The sequence below is a fragment of the Pogoniulus pusillus genome, chromosome 6, assembly GCF_015220805.1.
Source record: "Pogoniulus pusillus isolate bPogPus1 chromosome 6, bPogPus1.pri, whole genome shotgun sequence".
NCBI lineage: Eukaryota > Metazoa > Chordata > Aves > Piciformes > Lybiidae > Pogoniulus > Pogoniulus pusillus.
Window position 1 is genome coordinate 14,802,913 of NC_087269.1, and position 19,172 is coordinate 14,822,084.

General features: G+C 44.9%; 1 protein-coding gene across 8 annotated transcripts in view; it reads right to left on the reverse strand.

The window, feature by feature from the left end:
• The window catches only part of ARMH3 (armadillo like helical domain containing 3), a 156,373-nt gene that overhangs the window by 27,200 nt on the left and 110,001 nt on the right, over positions 1-19,172 (reverse strand). For 7 of the 8 annotated variants that reach the window (XM_064144550.1, XM_064144549.1, XM_064144547.1 and 4 more), the window contains one exon: positions 14,937-15,015. In XM_064144550.1, coding sequence (XP_064000620.1) covers positions 14,937-15,015 — 79 coding nt within the window. Of the gene's footprint in view, positions 1-10,804; positions 10,883-14,936; positions 15,016-19,172 lie in introns of those variants that run through there. The other variant, XM_064144553.1, reaches the window with a different exon arrangement.

Consider the following 19,172-nt stretch of genomic DNA (forward strand, 5'->3'; position numbering starts at 1 on the left):
TGAAAGTTTTGGACCAGGTCTCTTTGCATCTCCAACTCTGTCTCAAAAATCAGGGAAGTTCTGCAAAAATGTGCAGTCTGCATTCATTTGACCACATAGACACATATTTTTAAGGTGGGATACACCATAGGGGCTCATTCTCACCTTTGGTTAACAGAATAATTTGATACCACAGTTACCTTGCTGAGAAACCAAGTGACAGAAGTTGAAGAGGGACCCAAGTCTTTGTTACTCTGATCTTTGTGACTTTGATTTTACAGCTCTGAGAACGATTTACAAAGGGAATTTTTCAGTCAAATGGTGCTGTAATTTAACCCCAGTGTTTCTGCTATCTTGGGCACTCAAAAATGAGGCTGCAGGTGGAAAAATTCAGACACTTCAAAGTTTTGGGGTTTGTTGTTAGTCTGCAGTAGCCAGAACTAGCCTAACTTGGGGAAGACTGAATTCCTCCTATATGCCTTTATAAGGACTGACTTGTGGCTGTGACTAGAGCTTTTGTTTGGTGCATTTTTGTAAGTGGCAGTAAGCACAGCTGTTCGCTTGGTTTACTGCTTCCAGACAACAACCGCCAGATACAATCAGCTTGGAGAGAACAAAAGGGCAGGCAGGGATGGCCACAACCACAGGATGCATCATAGCACCAAGTGATGGCTGTGCATTAGGAAAGCTACTATGGTTCTTCCTTCTCATCTCTCTAAAACATGTCAAGGGCACTAATTAGCAGGGTATCCAAGGCACCCAAAGGGTACTAAGAAAGATGTCCCTAGTGCCCCGTTAAGGTCTAATCCCAAGATGACTGCTGAAGCTTTAGGAGCCTGCTGAACTCTCCCAGTCATGAGCCTCCAAAGCTGTCTGATATTCAGAAAGAATTAAAAGATCACAAGAGCTGCAGAACTGAGAAAAGCAGAAAGGAAATAAAATGACCTACTTTATATTCTGCTATCACATGTTGAAAGAGACAGGATCATAAAATGCCAGAAGAGGCACATGTAAAGGAATCCTCTCAAGTGCATGCTGTCAGCAGCCTGATGACACACAGCCCTCCACACAAGAAACAAGTACAGCGAAAAACTCAAGTCAAATACTGTGGCAGAAAAACAATGCAATACCCACAGAGAAGGAAATACACAGAGCAAAAGAAGCCTGCAATCCAAAATGCCACTTGCTATTAACCTAACAGACATGAAAGCATTAAAACCTCTGCCAGGGAGTGGCATCTAGCATCAGAATGATCTGATTGTCTTTTCCAAGAGCAAGTGACAGAGCTGAGCTGTGAGCTTAAAAAATGGGTAGATATTTCTGCAGTAACTGTTCTTGAGTTAGTAACAAGAGGCAGGGCAGAAGAATCTACAGCAGCCTGCAAGCACCTGGATTTGACTATGTAAGATTACTGGAGAGATATGGTTCACACTTCAGAGTCTGGATTAATCTTTTAAACCACATCTATTGAATGTTTTAAAGTAAGGCTTTTTGTGAGGGTGCCGGCAAGTGATTCTTCCCCTTTCTTTTTTAAAGGGGGATGCTATCAAAATGAAATTTTTCTGCTCCTCAGATCTGATTTGTGAGATTTTTGCATCATTCTTTTCTTTTAAAACAAAGTTCAGGATCAAAACAACCTCCTTTTTTCCTTCAAGCATCTCAACCTGACCTGTTCCAAACCCACCACAGAAAAAGCTCTCCCTGACACGCGTAAGCTGAGCTCACACTGATCTCATGTGCAAAAAGCACAGCAGCTTCAAGCCATGGCTCTCAACAGAACAGTTACTTACATATTTTAACCATACTTAACTCAAAGGGTTTCTGAGTGAGGATGATGACCAGGCTGTGCTTCAAGCTTATGGTCACAGAAAGGACCGTAAGTTTCTGATATGACTTATCAACTGATTTTGTGATGAGCAATTGGGACAGGAGTGGTTACCAACCAACTTCATTATGCCACCATGTTTAGTACAGCATAAATTGGCCAGTCCCAGCATCACTGAGTCTCAGCTCTGAAATACCAGCTTAGTAAATCTTGACAGATTCACTTTAGGACTCAAGTAGTCCCTCTGGGCATTACTGAGGGTGGAAAGCTCAGCAAGAACTTGACGAAGTGGGAAACTGTCATCAGTTGAAGAAATTAAGTTTGGATCATATTAATATTCTTCCCTGCAAAAAGTGTGTCATGCTCAGGTATCTGGGAAGAAGGCTAAGATGAGGCATTACAGTAGCTTTTTTTAATTCTTCTGAGAAAGGCAGGTTAGCCCAGCAACAGACTTAAGTTTCCTTTCTGTGCCTACAAAGCGACTTGTAGGTGGTACTGTAATTAAACAGGTCCATCATTTAAAATAGAAAAGCACATCTTTATAGCTGAGGTGAGAACTAAGAGTCTACAGTGAGATGCTTCCATTAAGTCACTAGTTTTCAGGAGCATTAACAAGGTAGAAATTTCCCAGTACAACAGCTTGGATGCTGTCAGTCAGGCAGCCTAAGTTCCAGCATGACAACCTTGTCTTCCTCACAAATGCGCATTTCTGTTTCCATCAGCTAGAAGATTGCTCCTGTCCTGCTGTTTCAAGACATTCAACAAAAGAAGTACTTTCCTACCAATGAAACACAGCCTTAAAGAGCCTATACTGACTGTAGCTCACAGCTACCCTTTCTAAGAAATGAAAAGGGACAAAGAAGCCTTGCAGATACCATCATGTGCAACCCCATCCAGACCTATGGTCTGTGTTACATAAATTCACTCATAAACCTTACGGTGACAGTCACAGCAAACATTTCGTGCAAGCTGGACAAATGCCTGACTCCAGCATATCACCGCCATGACACAGCTGAGCAAAGGCCAGTATCCTGGTTTGAGGAGAGGTGCATGTATTTCTGGGGCAAAAGAGGACTCAAAATGGGGACTCAGTCATTTCCTCACTCTTCCTTTCAAACATTCTGAAGGAATGGCAATGTAGGCTCAGGGTAGGCTTTATGTCACACATGGGTTGGTTTGATTTGGGGTTTGGAACATTAATTTTCACAGAACTTAGGAGAAGGCTGCAAAGGACAACTGGTGTCCTACCTGCAGGAAGAGCAATAGTTTGATTCCCAGGTGTTGCTGAAGAAATATGACCAAAGAGGAGCTCATAACAGTGCCCAGAGAAACGAATTCTCACAGCATCAGCATGATCCTAATATTTCCAGATTTCCACTGTGTTAATAATAATCATAATAAGCCCTATAACCATGGAGCTCTGGAGCAGCTCAGTTTGGCCTGCAGAAGACAACACAGAGCTTCCCAAAGCCAAAGCACCCTAAGAAGAGTTAGCTGTTTAGTGCCAGTTCCCTGACACTAAATCTCACTGCCAGAAGGATCACAGAATTTCTTAGATTGGAAAAGACCTTCAAGATCATCAAGTCCAATCATTAGTTTCACCCTGACAAGTCCTTGACTAAACCAAATCCCTCAGCACAACATCTCATCGCTGTGAATCACTACAGTTGGAAAGGACCACCAGGATCATCCAGTCCAACCCTCATCCCAGCATCCTTAATCACTACATCATCGACTCAAGCGCCACATCCACTCTCCTTTTAAACACCTCCAGGGATGGTGACTCCACCATCTCCCTGGGCAGCCTGTTCCAGTGCCTGACCACCTGCTCAGTAAAGAACTCCTTCCGAACATCCCATCTAAACCTCCCCTGATGCAACTTGAGGCCATTTCTTCTTGTCCTATAATTAGTAAATTCTGAGAAGAGACCAGCTCCAGCCTCACTGCAACCTCCCTTTAGGTAGTTGCAGGGGGCAATAAGGTCTCCTCTCAGCCTCCTCTTCTCCAGACTAAACAACCCCAGTTCCCTCAGCTGTTCCTCATAGGTCATGTTCTCCAGACCTCTCACCAGCCTCGTCACCCTTCTCTGCATCCACTCCAACACCTCAATGCCCCTTCTGCAGTGTCCTTCTCTGTTGTCTCATTTCACTGCAAGCAGCTGTGAAATCCCAGAGATGCAACTGGTCCATTAGTGAAACAGGACCTTCCTCATGCCACTGCAAATGAGAGAAGCACTCACAAAAGCTTCTCCTCCTCTATGGCTTCTACACAAGAACTCAACCCAGCATTTTCTGAGAAGTCAGGAAGTCCAAGAGTAAGATTTCAGAGTTCTGTGTGTTTTTACAGCCAATTAAAAAACAAATGCAGCCTGCTGAATTACAACTGCTGAGGAAAACACACTTGGGAAACCAAGATGGGGTTTGTGCGCAAATAAGCCTTAAGCATGGTATTTCATTAGTGAGCTTCTGCACACAGTAAGACCTAGTGAGAAACTTTCTAACTAGGAGGGCTAAGGCATATGACATGGGCTACTGGAAACAACATTATGTCTGCAAGGAATTACCCTGTTCTCCAAATGTTAAGGATGTTTTTCCATACTTACTCTCTTACAGCCAAAGGTTACTCTAGCTAACTCCATGGAAGAGAAAAGCTTCTCAGTTTAAACTAACATCGATTTGGGTTTTTTTGGGTGTTCCTTGCCCCTCCACACTTTAGAAATCACCCAGACTGGACTCAGCCGGCTCTGGAAATATGAATGAAGCTTATATTTACAGCTAGCACAATATACAAGCAGATATTTACAGTATATACAGTTATATACAGAAATATACAAGGTAAAAAGGTAATACAGAAACACAACTCCCTTCCCAGAAACCTGAGTCCCCAGGAGGGGCTCTCAACCACCTCTTCACCTTCCCCCTACCCCTCTCAACCTTACCCCAGTCCCAAGGAAGAATGGAGGTTAGGCCAAGAGGTTAGGAAGCAAAGTGGGTTAGCCCAAAATGGAGGGTGAGGTTAGAGAGATGCAGCTCAGCCAGCAGCCCGAGTGAGAGTGATGCCAAGAGTGTTATCTAATGTTTTTTTCTCTTGTTCCTATACATCTCAGCAACACTGTGAGTGAAGTAGACATCACCATTGTTTTCTTTCCACAGCCTGTAATCTAGTTCTTCTCACCAAAACATTCTAGCCTGCTTCAAACTAGCACAGATTGCAACAGTGACACTACTTAACACTGATGCAAGTGACGGTTGCTCGGTCACAACAGCTTATTTCAGACATCCTTTGGTATTTTCAGACAATTGTCCAGGCTAATCCATCAGCTTCTTATCTAGGAGGCAGGATATAGGCTCTCTCTGATAGCAGTTCTTGAGAACATAAATTCATTGTTTTGGAAAAAGTGAAAGAGAAACTCCCACAAACAGGTGCTCAGGTGAAAGCAAACACAGGGCTATGAATTAATATCCTTCCACAGGCCTATGCTCATGCCAGCTATGAGGCAGATGCTGCTGCTGAAACAGCATGTGCTGCTAGCAATACTTAGCTCCCCAGGAGCTTATTTGTGCTTTAACTGAGCCATGGGGGAATCCAAGTGTTCTCTGACTAAAGCAGTGGAATGGATTTATAGCCCCTGGCACTTGGCTGATGCAGAACCACCGTCCCCAGTTCCCCTTCTCTGGACATCCATCCTTCCTGCTTGCTGTCTTTGAGTAACACATCTTTGCTCCCTGAGCAATCCCACTACCTGTCTCAGATCTCCCACGAAGCTAGGAGGAGTGATACACATCAAAGATGCCACCTTTTCCTCTATTAAAAGGTTTGCCTTTGTGCTCCCTGCCGCAGACAAGAAATGTGAACTTACTGTTTTAACATCCAAACAGCAAGTGATAGAGAGCCAAATGCCCAATTCTTCCAGCCAAGTGGAGCTCTGTTCAGGTGCAGCACCACTTGGCTCAACAGCATTCACTCTCTTGCTCTGGGAAGCACAGAGACTACAAAGCTCAATTTGCTTCTTACTTTGAAATCGGAGTGGTGACCCAATTTATCACTTTTGGGAAACAGCTGCAGCTCTAGCTAGAGGATCCAGATGAGAGGCAGAAAAACATCATCTGTTACAGCAGGGTACTACCAGAGAGAAGGAAGAGTACCAGTCTCTGACGCCAGCGGTTTTAGCCTAAAGAAGGCCCAGAACGAGCATGGCTGGCAGCCACTGAAAAGCCTGTTTGCTTTTGTGAGAAGAGAATTTGACTCCAGTACCCGGTGCTCTCAGCCACTCTGCTGATCGTAACTGGCACAGCAGGCTACAGCCTGTCTGCTTCTAGGTCTCTAAAGCAGAGAGATGACTGAGTGTACCGGAGCTTAGGGTGGAGCTCAGGACTAAAGCAGCAGAGTACGGTGCTAGAAATCCAGCTTTACAGAGGACGCTGACAGAAGTTTGCACGGTGTCTGTATGCATTATGCACCTGGCAACAGCCAGTGCCTATTGTTCCTGTTTCACAAGGGATTAGAAAAAACCTTCTGAAGCTGAAGCGTTACAAAATGCAAATTGAATTGTGCCTTCGCAGCAGCCAGCCGCTGACAGCTCCTCCTTTAATCGCAGATGTGCCGAGTTGTAATTTAATCCTTATCAACGCAGACTGTTTGGATCCTTCTGCTGCAATCCTCCGTGGAGCTCTCCCTGCCCCATACAGGCACTCAGCAGTCAAGGCAATCCATAACATTGCCTTCCACTTCCCCAGCAGACCATGCAGCATTTCCAACATTGCCTGGCTCCCCAGGGGCTCCACACAAGCTGCCCTCTCACTTGGCAGGACACAGGGCTCAAAATTTGCTCAAGACAGCACAGTAAAAGCTTGGGCATGTCCAGAGAAGGGCAACGAGGCTGGTGAGAGGCCTTGAGCACAGCCCTACGAGGAGAGGCTGAGGGAGCTGGGATTGTTTAGCCTGGAGAAGAGGAGACTCAGGGATGACCTTATTGCTGTCTACAACTACCTGAGGGGAGGTCGTGGCCAGGAGGAGGTTGCTCTCTTCTCTCAGGTGGCCAGCACCAGAACAAGAGGACACAGCCTCAAGCTACACCAGGGGAGATTTAGGCTCGAGGTGAGGAGAAAGTTCTTCACTGAGAGAGTCATTGGACACTGGAATGGGCTGCCCGGGGAGGTGGTGGAGTCGCCATCCCTGGAGCTGTTCAAGGCAGGATTGGACGTGGCACTTGGTGCCATGGTCTAGCCTTGAGCTCTGTGGTAAAGGGTTGGACTTGATGATCTGTGAGGTCTCTTCCAACCTTGGTGATACTGTGAAAAACTAGGAGTTCAGACCCCAGCCTGCAGACCCCTTCTGTAGCAACCCACAGCCTCTTTTCCAAGCTTAGTTAAGTACCACATATAAAATATACCCACCAGGAATCTGAGAAGCCTTTTGTGCAACATTCACAAAGGGTGCAAGACAAGCACTAGCCCAACATCAGTCTGTCTCCACAGTACGGGCTGGGAGCTTATTACAAAGTTAAACCTGTGGCTCTCTCTCAGCATGCTCCCAGCTGTGACTCAGGCTGGGCTCGTAGTTCACATCCCCAAGTCTTGCCTCTGTAGCCCCAGCACAGAAGCTTTATCTAGCTCCAGGAGACTTTACCCTGTTTGCAACCAGCAGCAAGTAGGAGCTCCAGAAGGCAGCTCTTCCAAAACACAACCCCAACATTCAGTGGTCACCTACACTACAGCAGTTTTCAGGCCCTTATCAGTCCTGGTAGCAGCAGCGACAGCCTGGCAAGGATATGAAAAGAGCCTTGCTCTGGAGTTTCATGGGCTTACTTTGCTACCAGTTTGTACTTTGAGGCAGTCTCTAATCTGCAAAAGAGGACAGCTCACAGAAGTGGTATGAAGCATGACATGCTTTAGCATTTGCAAGGCACAGTATGGAAAGACTCCTTTGCTTTGGGAATAGACAAGGTGATCCAGGGTCATGCTGCCGCCTGAGAGAGGCACAGAGCAGCTACTGCTGTCAGTAGAAATGGGCAGAATGCTGGGGCACCACTGTGTGAAACAAGGGAACTGAAAGGCTTTTCCCATTTCTTACTGGTGTTTCTGGGACTGAATTAGGAATAGGATGACAATCCCACCATCAGCAGCAGGTGTTTTGAAAACAATGCCCTTCTTTTTCCCTTTAATGGACCTGCCACACTTGGTTCCCTCTCCTGCAGTGACGCACAATGTATTGTACTCTGCATGTTAATAAAAGGCACCACACAGTACAAAGTCACTGCTCCAAAGCTCATCTCCAACATCAAGTCTCCTTGCAGCAAAGCTGATCAGTCCTTCAGACCCATTGAGTCTGGCATGCTGCATAAAGCAATCTAAGCCACCAGTGAATTGCAGGGATATTTCTCTTGTAAACAACAAAAAACTCCCAACCAAAACAAAAACTGAAAAAAAAAACCTGACCCCCCTGCTCCTGAAAAATACCTAAATCAGAGAAGCCCTCCCTAAGCTAGACAAGCCAGGAATTTACCAGCTCCAGGAGACTTTTTAAACCTGGGATTCCAATTTCTTTTGGTGTAGCTCAGCTTTCTATTTAAACAATAAAATCTATTTCAAGCCATTGATCATGAGTAGGTGTCAGTAATGAGACCATGAAACCCAACACCCCTGCCTCATTTGCAACGATGTGAAGACTTTAAATTAGGGCTTTGCCATGGTGCCCCCTTAGCTGGAGTTTCACATTCCCACTACTGTGTGCAATGTAGCACTAAAAAGCTTGATACTTTCTACCCCAAAGCTTGCTGCATTTCAGAAGTGAAGGAGCATTATGTCAAAATCATTTAAAAGTATTTCTGGAGCCCTCATAACATGTAAGAGATTAATGTAAGAGATATGGGGCATTTGTTAGAATCATGATTAGAATCATAGAATCAACCAGGTTGGAAGAGACCTCCAAGGTCATCCAGTCTAACCTAGCACTCAGCCCTGTCCAATCAACTAGACCATGGCACCAAGTGCCTCATCCAGTCTTTTCTTTGAACACCTCCAAGGACAGTGACTCCACTACCTCCCTGGGCAACCCATTCCAATGGCAAATCACTCTCTTTCCTCCTAACATCCAGCCTGGACCTCCCCTGGCACAACTTGAGACTCTGTCCCCTTGTTCTGTTGCTGGTTGCCTGGCAGAAGAGACTGCCCCACACCTGGCTACAGCCTCCCTTCAGGTAGTTGTTGCAGCAGAACCTGTCGCTGCTGATACTTTGGTATTTCAGAAGTACCAAACACACCCATGCTGACAGGTGTTTGACTCTTAACACCACTGCCCACAGCACTGGAAGACAGCAATGCCTTTGGTACCTGCCAGTGGTTTTGCTGCTAGTTACAGAAACCAGAACAAGTGAAATAAAACATGACTTCAATGGCTCAGATAGGGCATGTAAACCCAACTGCACCCTTTTGGGACTTTCTGTGCTGTTCACTGGTGGAGTCTCCCTCTGGATTACTCCTGAAAGATGGCCTCAGGTTGTGCCAGAGGAGGTTTAGATTGGATATTGGGAAATTTTTCATTACTAAAGAGTGTTCCTGCATCTGGGGAGGAATAACAACAGGCACCAGTATGGGTTGGGGCTGACCTGCTGGAAAGCAGCTCCATGAAGAAAGACCTTGGAGTCCTGGTGAACAGCAAGTGCTCCATGGGACAGCAATGTGCCCTTGTGGCTGAGAGAGGCAGTGGCATCTTGGGGGGCATAAAGAAAACTGTGTCCAGTAGGTCTAGGGAGGTTCTTCTCCCCCTCTCCTCTGCCCTGGTGAGACCACACCTGCATTACTGTGTGCAGTTTTGGGCTCCCCAGGGACTTGCAGGAGAGAGTCCAGTGGAGAGCCACAAGGATGACTATGGGACTTGAGCATCTTCACTATGAAGAGAGACTGAAATAAGTGGGGTTGTTTAGTCTGGAGAAGAGATCTCATCAATGTCTATAAATATCTGAGGGGTGGGTACCAAGTGGATGGGGCCAATCTCTTTTCAGTGAGCCACAGCAATAAGACAAGAAGCAATGGCTACAAACTGGAACATAGAAGGTTTCACCTCATCATGAGAGAAAACTTCTTTACAGTGAGGGTGACAGAGCACTGGAACAGGCTGTCCAGAGAGGTTGTGGAGTTTCCTTTTCTGGAGACTTTCAAAACCTGCCTGGATGCATTCCTGTGTGGACTACTCTAGGGGATTCTGCTTTTGGCAGTGGAGTTGGACTCTATGATCTCCAGAGGTCCTGTTCAATCTCTAATATTCTTTGATTAGAACAGGCTGCCCAGGGGGAGGTGGAGTCATGGTCCCTTGAGGTGTTCAAAAACATGCCACCATGGCACAGTGGGATGTGGTTTAATGGCCATGATGGCATTAGAGTGACATTTGGACTTGATGATCTTAAACAATCCTATGATTCTATGAAGCCCCCCCAGGTAACAACAGGCTGAGTCAGGGTGGTCAGGGAGGAACAGCCAACATTTGAGGTGTGTGATGGTTTGGGTGTTACCCACCCCTCCCACCTCCCCTTATGAAATCACCCAGGCTAGACTCATCTGAGCTGGAAGTTAATGAAGTTACATTTACAGCTTAGCCCAATATACAAGCAGATATACACAAATATTCACAGTTATATACAAGTTAAGAGTAATACAGAAACACAATACTCCTCCCAGAAATCAGAGTTCCCAGGAGGGCTCCCAGTCCAAACCTCCTCCCCGCTCCCTCTTTTCCTCGCTTCAGAAATCAACAGATCAATCACTGTATATCTCACATGATAAATCTGGAGAGATCTGAGAGGACATGTCAAAAAGACAACAAGGAGGTTAGAGGAAAAAGGGTTAGGTTGAATTAGAGAGTTAAGGCAGACAGAGCCACCAGACCAGCAGAAAGAAGGAACAGAAGTGAGAGCTAACTGAGAAGTGAGTGTCTTATCTCTATTTGGACTAGTTGCATTTCTCAGTAGAAGAATGGGTGAGACAAGGTACTGCTGGGTTTTTTCTTTCATCTCACAGCTGAGGATTTGATTTCTCTCAGTAAGATATTCCAATTAGCCTCAAATCAGCACAGAGGTGTGACCTCAAGGAAAATGAAATGGCTCTGTAAGATTGCTTGGCCAATCCAACTGCAGTTACCTTAGTTATAAAGGTACTACCACGTGGAATGACCCAAACATTACACTTGTTTATCACAACTTCAAATGAGATACAGTTGTCCTGCTTTTCCATCTGAATCTGATCTGGATTTCATCACTTTTCAACTGCAATTACCAGACTAGTATACACAAGGCAGGTGTTCACAACAGTCTTTCCCGCTGAACTTTACACCCCCTCCAAACTGGAGATTTCACCAAAAATACTGATCTCCTTTCACTTGAGCCTCTCCACAGTAACTGTGTTACATCACCATCAGGCAGAGAGCTGCCTTCCTACAGGCTGCTGCTCTTCTACATCCAGAAAAGGCAGATGTGAGATCCTTTCCAGATCATTTATGCCCTCTGTTTTTAGTATTTCTGTTTGTTTGTGTTTGCCCTTTTGAAGCAACTCTCATGTTGCTGTTTTCTCACTGCCTTGACCCTGCTTCTCTGCATCTGCTTCTGCTACAAAACTTGAGAGCTTCTCAGATCAGACATGGCACAGAGAAAGTCTCCTGCCTCCAACGAATTAAGTACTAGGCACTCCAGTCATCTGGAGAGTACAGATAAGCCTATGAATTCATTTCACAGAAGGCTATTTTGCCCTTTGACTTGAGAAGGGACTGAAACATCTTTGAAGACATGGGTATGTAAGAGCTAAAACTACATTGGCAGTTAGTGGCCAATCGTATTTTTCTGATAGTGTGGCATCTTTCAATTCCTTAAAGGACAAACAGGCAGGAACCACACGTGTTGAGAGGCAGAATACCAAAAACAAACAAACAAACAAACGAACAAGCAAACCAACAACAAAACCCCACCAAAACAAAATAACCTACAAATACACCACAAATGAACCTTACTGAAATAAGGTTTAACAAATTAGCAAGTGAGGGAAGATGCCAGGGACTGAGTAAGACATTTCCTGTCTTGTGGTAACTAACTACAGCAAGGTCAGCACAGCTAACAACTAGGAAGGATCATGAGTTTGCTTTGGCAAGTAGACCCTTTGAGAATGGCACCAGCAAGGACTACACAATACTGACAGACTGAGGTGGCTCTTCATCAAGTCCCTGACATTTCCTTGCCCCTGGGAATCTCCCACTCTTTGCTCAAGAGAATATGGAAAGAAAAAGGTCTCTCCCCAGCATTTCTGATCTCAGCATGGGATAAATCCCACAAGAGTCAGTTAAGCAACACTATGAAGTCTTGCAAATACACCTGTGTGGAGCACAGGTCTACATATCCAAACTATGGTTCCTGGAGATCTTTAGGGCTGAAGATGTACAATGGTATTAATGGCCAATCCTTAAAACAATCTCATGTCCATCATTTTGAAGGGCTCACCAATCTCCTCACCGTGTAATACAGCTAACATTAATGCTTATAAATAAAAAAAGGAAAAGAAAGCACTGAAATGACAGACTTAACAATGGTAATAAACAGAAATTAGTGATTAAGCAAGGTAATAAAGCCTTCAATAGGATTAGGAGAAGAAAATGAGCAAAATCTCTCTCAACTCATTACATAGTTACTTTTAAGGACATTAAAAATACAAAAACAATTTAAAAAAATCCAACAAACAAAACAAAACAAATAAAACCATGTAATACATGAACAGGGTGCCAGAACAGCCTGGAGGCAGCACAGCAAGTTTGACACAGGCTCAAGTAAGAGTTGGCAAGGTTCAAGTGAATTGGAAGCAACTCAGAGCAGCTGGAAATTCCCCCTTCCAACACAGCTATGTCAAAACTCTGTCTGATAACAGGAAATTCTCAGACACCACAGAGGAGCATGAGAAACTGGGCAAAGGCTTATATCTAGGAAAGAAATCTTCAAAAGAAAGGTTTGACCCCAAAACTGTAAAAACAAATGTTCCCAGTAAGGAAATGCCAGTCTCCTGAAATGACTGATGTAATTCAAAGGAGGGAATAACCAGTCCCGAATGTACTATCTGTGTGTGGATACACAACCTAAATGTCAGCATTAAATATTTCCATGTGGTACACTTCAAAAAAACAGGGCCATAAAGGAGAGTGGATTGTGTGTAGAAAATATTTATGGAGAAAAGTGGAATTAAGTGAACACACATGTAAAACCAAAAGTTGCAGCTAGAAGGGAAAAAGAAAAACAGAGAGATTGCAGCAGCCAAAAGGCAAGTTTGATCTCTCATCCCGTGCTGCACAGCTAGCACAGAATGAAAACAAAACATTCTGATACTCCCACAAAAGCCTTGATCCTTGCCACCTACCACTACCTCTTAGACACTTACCATGTGAGACAGTTACTGACAAAGGGGAAACCCCAGTCCAACACAAATGCCTGACCTCACTGGCAAATTGAAAGTGAAGGCAAGGAGCCTCCCTCTCCTCCTTGTGCAGTAAACAGCAGTGCTGACTAAATATCCTCAGTGAGACCACACAGTCCCTCCCCCACACTAACATCTCCATCATTTCTCTGCAGTTCACCAGGGCCTGTTATTGCTTTGCTTTATGTTCTCCCTATGCTGAGAGAAAACATTAAGGCAGAAAAGAAAAAAAAAGGAAAATCTGTCTTTCAACTTCCTAATCTTCTTCCTCAAAATGCTCCATGCATCAGCACCAATTTCATTATTTGCCTGCTGCTAGAGATTTTATTTAAAGAATAACACACAAGGAAGAAAGAATTTAACTTGACTTCCCTGAACTGCTGGGAGAGGAATACAACACAAAGCTGAAAAGCTCTTTCCCAGACTAACCCAAAGGCTATGTAGAATTCCCTTCTATCCAAGCCTCTAGTTTTAAATTTGCCTATCAAAAGATTTTCTTTTTGGGGGGCCTGGGTTGATGCAATCAGTGTAGCATCAATGAAGGAGGACTGATAACATGAAGCATCATTAAGTACAGCTGTGGGTACAGTGACTCTCAGAGGCAGAAAAATACAGAAAATTAAATTAAACCCAGTGTTCTTCTATCCAGCTTCAATGAGAATATAGCAGAGAAAAAAACAAACAGTAAGGTCCATATGGTTTTACCATCCACATGGTTTTTCCCACTGTACCAATAAAGCCTTCAACTTGAGAGTTTGAGGTTCATATTACAGATTGCTTAGGATAATAAATAAGAAGGCCAGTGGGAAGCATGGAAGGACATTATCAAGCAATGAGTAAAAATATCATGGACAGAAAGACAAATGAATTGCAGAGCCAGGATCTTTTAACAGGTACTAGCATGAGATCCCATGCAGTGGAAGGAGAAATCTAAGGTGACTTCTAATGACATATGTCCCAAACTGCTGTTCTCTGGGCTGACCCCTACAGCTTGTATGGCAGTTCTGTATTTTGTCCACCCCAGGGTCCTGCAGAGTCATTTACCTCTCCAAGAGTGATTAACACATAATCCTGACATTTTATTTTGGGAAATAGGCCATCTCTTCCCTTCCTGAGACCAAGCAGAGTATCCTGTTTTCAGAAAGCCACGTTTACACATTTATGCAATACAAGCAGGACATGAAGAGAGCAAATGAGGCCAAATTAAGGAAAATGAACCTAATCCTATCACCCTCTTTAATAAAGATCGTTTCTTTTCAAAATCTAAAGCAGTGCAGTTCAATTACCCCAGAAAATTTCTACCAGCTGTTGCCTGAGTTCTAATTCCCTAATATCACAGCAAATTGAGGAATGACCAATAACTAAGTGCACTGCCAAGAACTTCCCACCCTATTCTAAACACTAGTATTCTCACAGTCTCCAGCCACACTTGCTGGCAACGCTGCAGATCTTCAATATTCCTACCCATCCTTCTGCATTTGCTGGACTAAGATGTCTGCATGTGATGGCAAAATTGGCTAAAGCAAAAGCCTTGCTTCTTTTCCTTTCGCCCCCATCTGAACAAGGAATGTGAGAGTCTTGCCTTCACCCCTCATACTGCTGCCACATCATCAGTTCCAGTGAGCACAAGGTACTCCCAAACACTTGTATTCCAGAGGTCAGCACAAGGAAAGCTATCACGTCTGGCTTACCTGATCCTCGGAGAGCTGTGATATGTGATTCACTGCAGCATAAGACTCTATCTTTGGGTTGAAGTGATTGATGATGGCTCTGAAACAAAAAAGGGACATTTTCAGAGATCTCAGGAACAGCCATGGGATGGAGTGGAAATTCCCTGTCAGCTTGCGTCAGTGCACATGAAGTCACAGTCCTGCAAGAAGTAGTTCCTCCCTTGTCACACTGCACTGCTTGCTCTGCCCTAGGCACGCTCCCTGCTGAGAGGCGGATGCCGACTCACTCCCAGCCTCACTGGCCACTGTCCGCAAAGGCACTGCCCTGCGTGTGAGTGCATTTGTTTCAGCAGGCACAGGGCTTCACTCTGCAAAGGGAACTGCTGCCTTGCTGGGAACAGGCTGCAAACTGCTGTGCTGCAGCAGAGGCACGGAAAACCTGGGCACTGCTATCCCACCCTGCTCAGGAACTGCGTCTCCTCATCCTTTCAAAACCAGCATTGCCCAGCATTTTGCACTATGAAACTGTACTGCCTGGTGTGTTCATGCTGCTGGTTTACTGCTTTTTAACTCAGCTGTGTTGGCAATGTTGGCACTTACTTGTACCATCCATGATTGCAGGCATCATTTTGACTTCTTTCCATGACAACTTTAGTTCCCAGCCCCAGTTAAGATCTTTAGACATAACTCATGAAATGTACCAAATATGGCAGCAGAAACACTGATCACTTCTGATCTCATTTCTCTCACTGCCTGCACCAACATACTCCCCTTTCCCTCCAGGTGGATCTAGAGACAGGTGTAAGGAATATATAATTGAAAGTAAAATAATAATTGAAAAAAAAAAGCAACCCAAACTACAGCTAAAATATTTCCTCAGCCTCTCCTCTGCTTGTCAGGTGCAGATGTGAACACAAATGGCAAAACAGTAGTCTCCCTGCAGCTGGTCTAGCTGGGATGTCACTAGTAAGATCCATTGCTGAGGAAAACACTAATCATGGAGGACACCTGTGTCAGTGCTTGGCACAGATGCACACCGTTGGTGCCTGGAGAACACTGGTGTGGCTGAATTACACTGCAGCAGCAGTCAGGGCTCTCACTCGCATATTCACAGGCAAGAAAATTCACTTCAGCTCCCTCTGTTGCACTCTAATGGGTTCCCTCCTCCTCACACCTCCCCCTGCAGAAGGGCTTTCAGCTGCTTTCTCCAGATCTCATCACAGCTAAGAACTGGTGGTGCCTGAGTCCAGAAGCAAGTGCCATTGGGTTATGCAAATCAGAGCCGACAGAAAGACCCACCTGGAAACCATCCTTATTTCTTTAAATAGAACAACAGTGTGGAAGGAAAAGGGAGTGCAAGAAAACCTAAAAACATCCCACCCAAACAAAATCTGCAGATTCACTGTAACATTCCCAGCCACACACCTCACCAACACACCAGATGCTGTCCATACACAGGGGCAGTTGCTCCAGCAGCTGCTCCTACAGCATCTCTGTGTACTTAGCACAGGGGAGCTCCTGTAGTCTCACCAGCAATGACAGGCACATCATCAAACTGAATTTAGCAGGGCCCCTGCCAGGCTTCTTACACCCCTCCTTTCTCCAGAGGAGGGCAAGCAGACAGACATGCCAAGACTCTTCCTATTTCAATCTGACCAGAGAAGCAGCTCCTGTGAGTCACAATCACACTCTCCATTACCCAACTTCTCAAACACTGTGGCTTTCAAGTTGCATGTTTCACGCCTGACTGGAGTCATATTTACACTCCTACAGGACACACTACAAGCTACTGAAAGAAAAGAGAACACAGATTTACAACAACTTAACTTCTGGCTTGACAGAAGGTTTGGCAGCTCCAAAGGGTTCAGTGCACTTGTATGGTTCCAACATTTACCACTGAACAGATTTGGCATTCATTTGTACCCACTGCTGCGAAGCACTTCAACATGGGCTGCCTGCTCACAAGCCCCTGTTTGGATCTGAGCTAGTGGAGCGGCACCTGCAATCACAGCTGGGGCCCATCCAGGGAAAGCAAACCCAGCAACCAGCTGCCACAGCAGTAAGAATCAACAGACATCAAGGAAGGAGAAGAATTCAAGTCTCCTTTCTCATTTCCCTACAAGTGAATGGACAACTCCTCAGTGACTAGAAGAAGTCTGGCTGTTTAATTTGTTTTATACAAGCTTTTTCACTCTAAAGAATTCCTTCCCAAACTGATTTTCTGCAGAGCTTTTTTACCAAATCCACAGGCAGCCTGAGGCAGAGGAATAAGAGCTTGGATTCAATTCTGGCTCTATGTAGCCAGGCACTTACCGCCCAGCATATGCTACCAAGGCCAGGCTCTGCATGAGGTACAGCTCCTCCTCACACATCTGCTATAAGAAATTCCATGACTACTTGGTCCAAGCTGCTGTGCTGCAGCAGTGCCCTTCTGCATTGACTAGTCTGATATGCCTCCACCATTCTTCCATCTCTCAAAATGCATCTTATCCCTGGGGCATACTTTTAGGCAACTGACCTCCTGAGTAACAGCTGGAATTTCACTTTGCAAAGCTGCCACTCCACAGACATTTGTTTCTGGAGACCACAGGAGACTGGAGCGTTCCAGCAGAGTCTCCCCCTTACGGAGAATAGAATAGTGGCTTTTACCATCGTTAGTTCACACAGCATTACCTAACAGCTGAGCCTTGGCAGTGTTTTATTTCTACAATGTGATTGCCTTGATTATTGGCAAGCCAGTACCTTTGGGAAGGGGGAGAAGGGAGTACTTAAAGCACTTGGAAAAGATTAGTGATGTGCTGTGCTCTACTGAGATGTTCATATCGATCATGGGAAAAAAGAAAAAGAAAATTAAAAGGCTTGTGTTTGGTATTCATGAAATGCTATCATCTTCCACACATTTGTAAAGCAAGGAGATAGTGAAGTGTCAACTGAAAGACAAAACACTGTGGTTCCCAAACAGCCTTTGGCAGAGTGTACACTTAGGTATTCGCACCCCCACAAAGTCCTCAGTGGGACTGGCTGCCATTAGTCATGCAAATTTCAGAGTGCTTTTGGGGTACAGTGCTCTAGAGACTGAGACATGACACTCTAGGTTGCCTGCTCTGATGGCTGCACAATTCAGCAGGCAGCCAGCAAGAGAAGACTGTCACTGGACAAGGGAAGGATGCTCAACAGGCAGAAGATGAAATAATGGTTCAGGAATGGAAAAAAAGTCTTCCAGTTGGCTTATCTTGAGGTTACTGCTTAGTGCTCCATGGCAGACCAGAAGTGACCTCTATATTCTCCATCTCCCAGTGGGAGTCATTTACACACTAGCCATGCCAGGAAAACACACATCTCCCTCCACTTCTTCATACAAGTGTTCCGAGAGCAAGCTGCCTAGACACCACAATGCCAGAAGCCAGGTGGAGAGACATATCAATGAACCTGACACAGTCTCAAGTTGTGCCAGGGTAGGTATAGGCTGGATATTAGGAAGAAGTTCTTCACAGAGAGAGTGATTTCCCATTGGAATGGGCTGCCCAGGGAGGTGGTGGAGTCACCATCCCTGGGGGTCTTCAAGAAAAGACTGGATGAGGCACTTAGTGCCATGGTCTAGTTGATTGGATAGGGCTGGGTGATAGGTTGGACTGGATGATCTTGGAGGTCTCTTCCAACCTGGTTGATTCTATGATTCTATGATTCCCCAGGCTGAGCAACTTAGGGCACTTGCATTTATTCAGTTATGTACTTCTTGCATTTTAATTACATGTATTTATTTGTTTGAGAGAAGGGAAGGATAGGAAGAAAAAAAGTAAAGTATTCCATCTTTATTTAGGAAAAATAAGTGCAAATTAATCCTTTATTTGCCCTAATTATGATATTGGACAGTAAAAGTGAAAGAGGTATAGGACAGTCTTGGTCTCAAAGACTTGATGATCTCAAATAAAGAAGAATGGGTGAAACTCAGAAAAGCGTGGTGGCAACAGGAAATACAACAGTGTTGTCATTTCCTGAGGGTCATGAAAGGCTTCAGTTAGAGATAAACAAAGGATAGGAAAAAAAAAGAGAGAGAAAGAATACCAAAGGAAGACACACAGAGATAGGAAAAAGGAGACAGAAGGGCAGACAGGATCAAGAAAAATAGAGGTGAAAAGATCGCAGGACAGAGATGTTCAGCAGGAACTGATCCCAAGGGCAGTCTGTTCTCTGCAAAGTTCCTGCTTTGGCTGTTCCTGAGCCTACAATTGGCCAGTGCTGAAAGAACTGTTACTA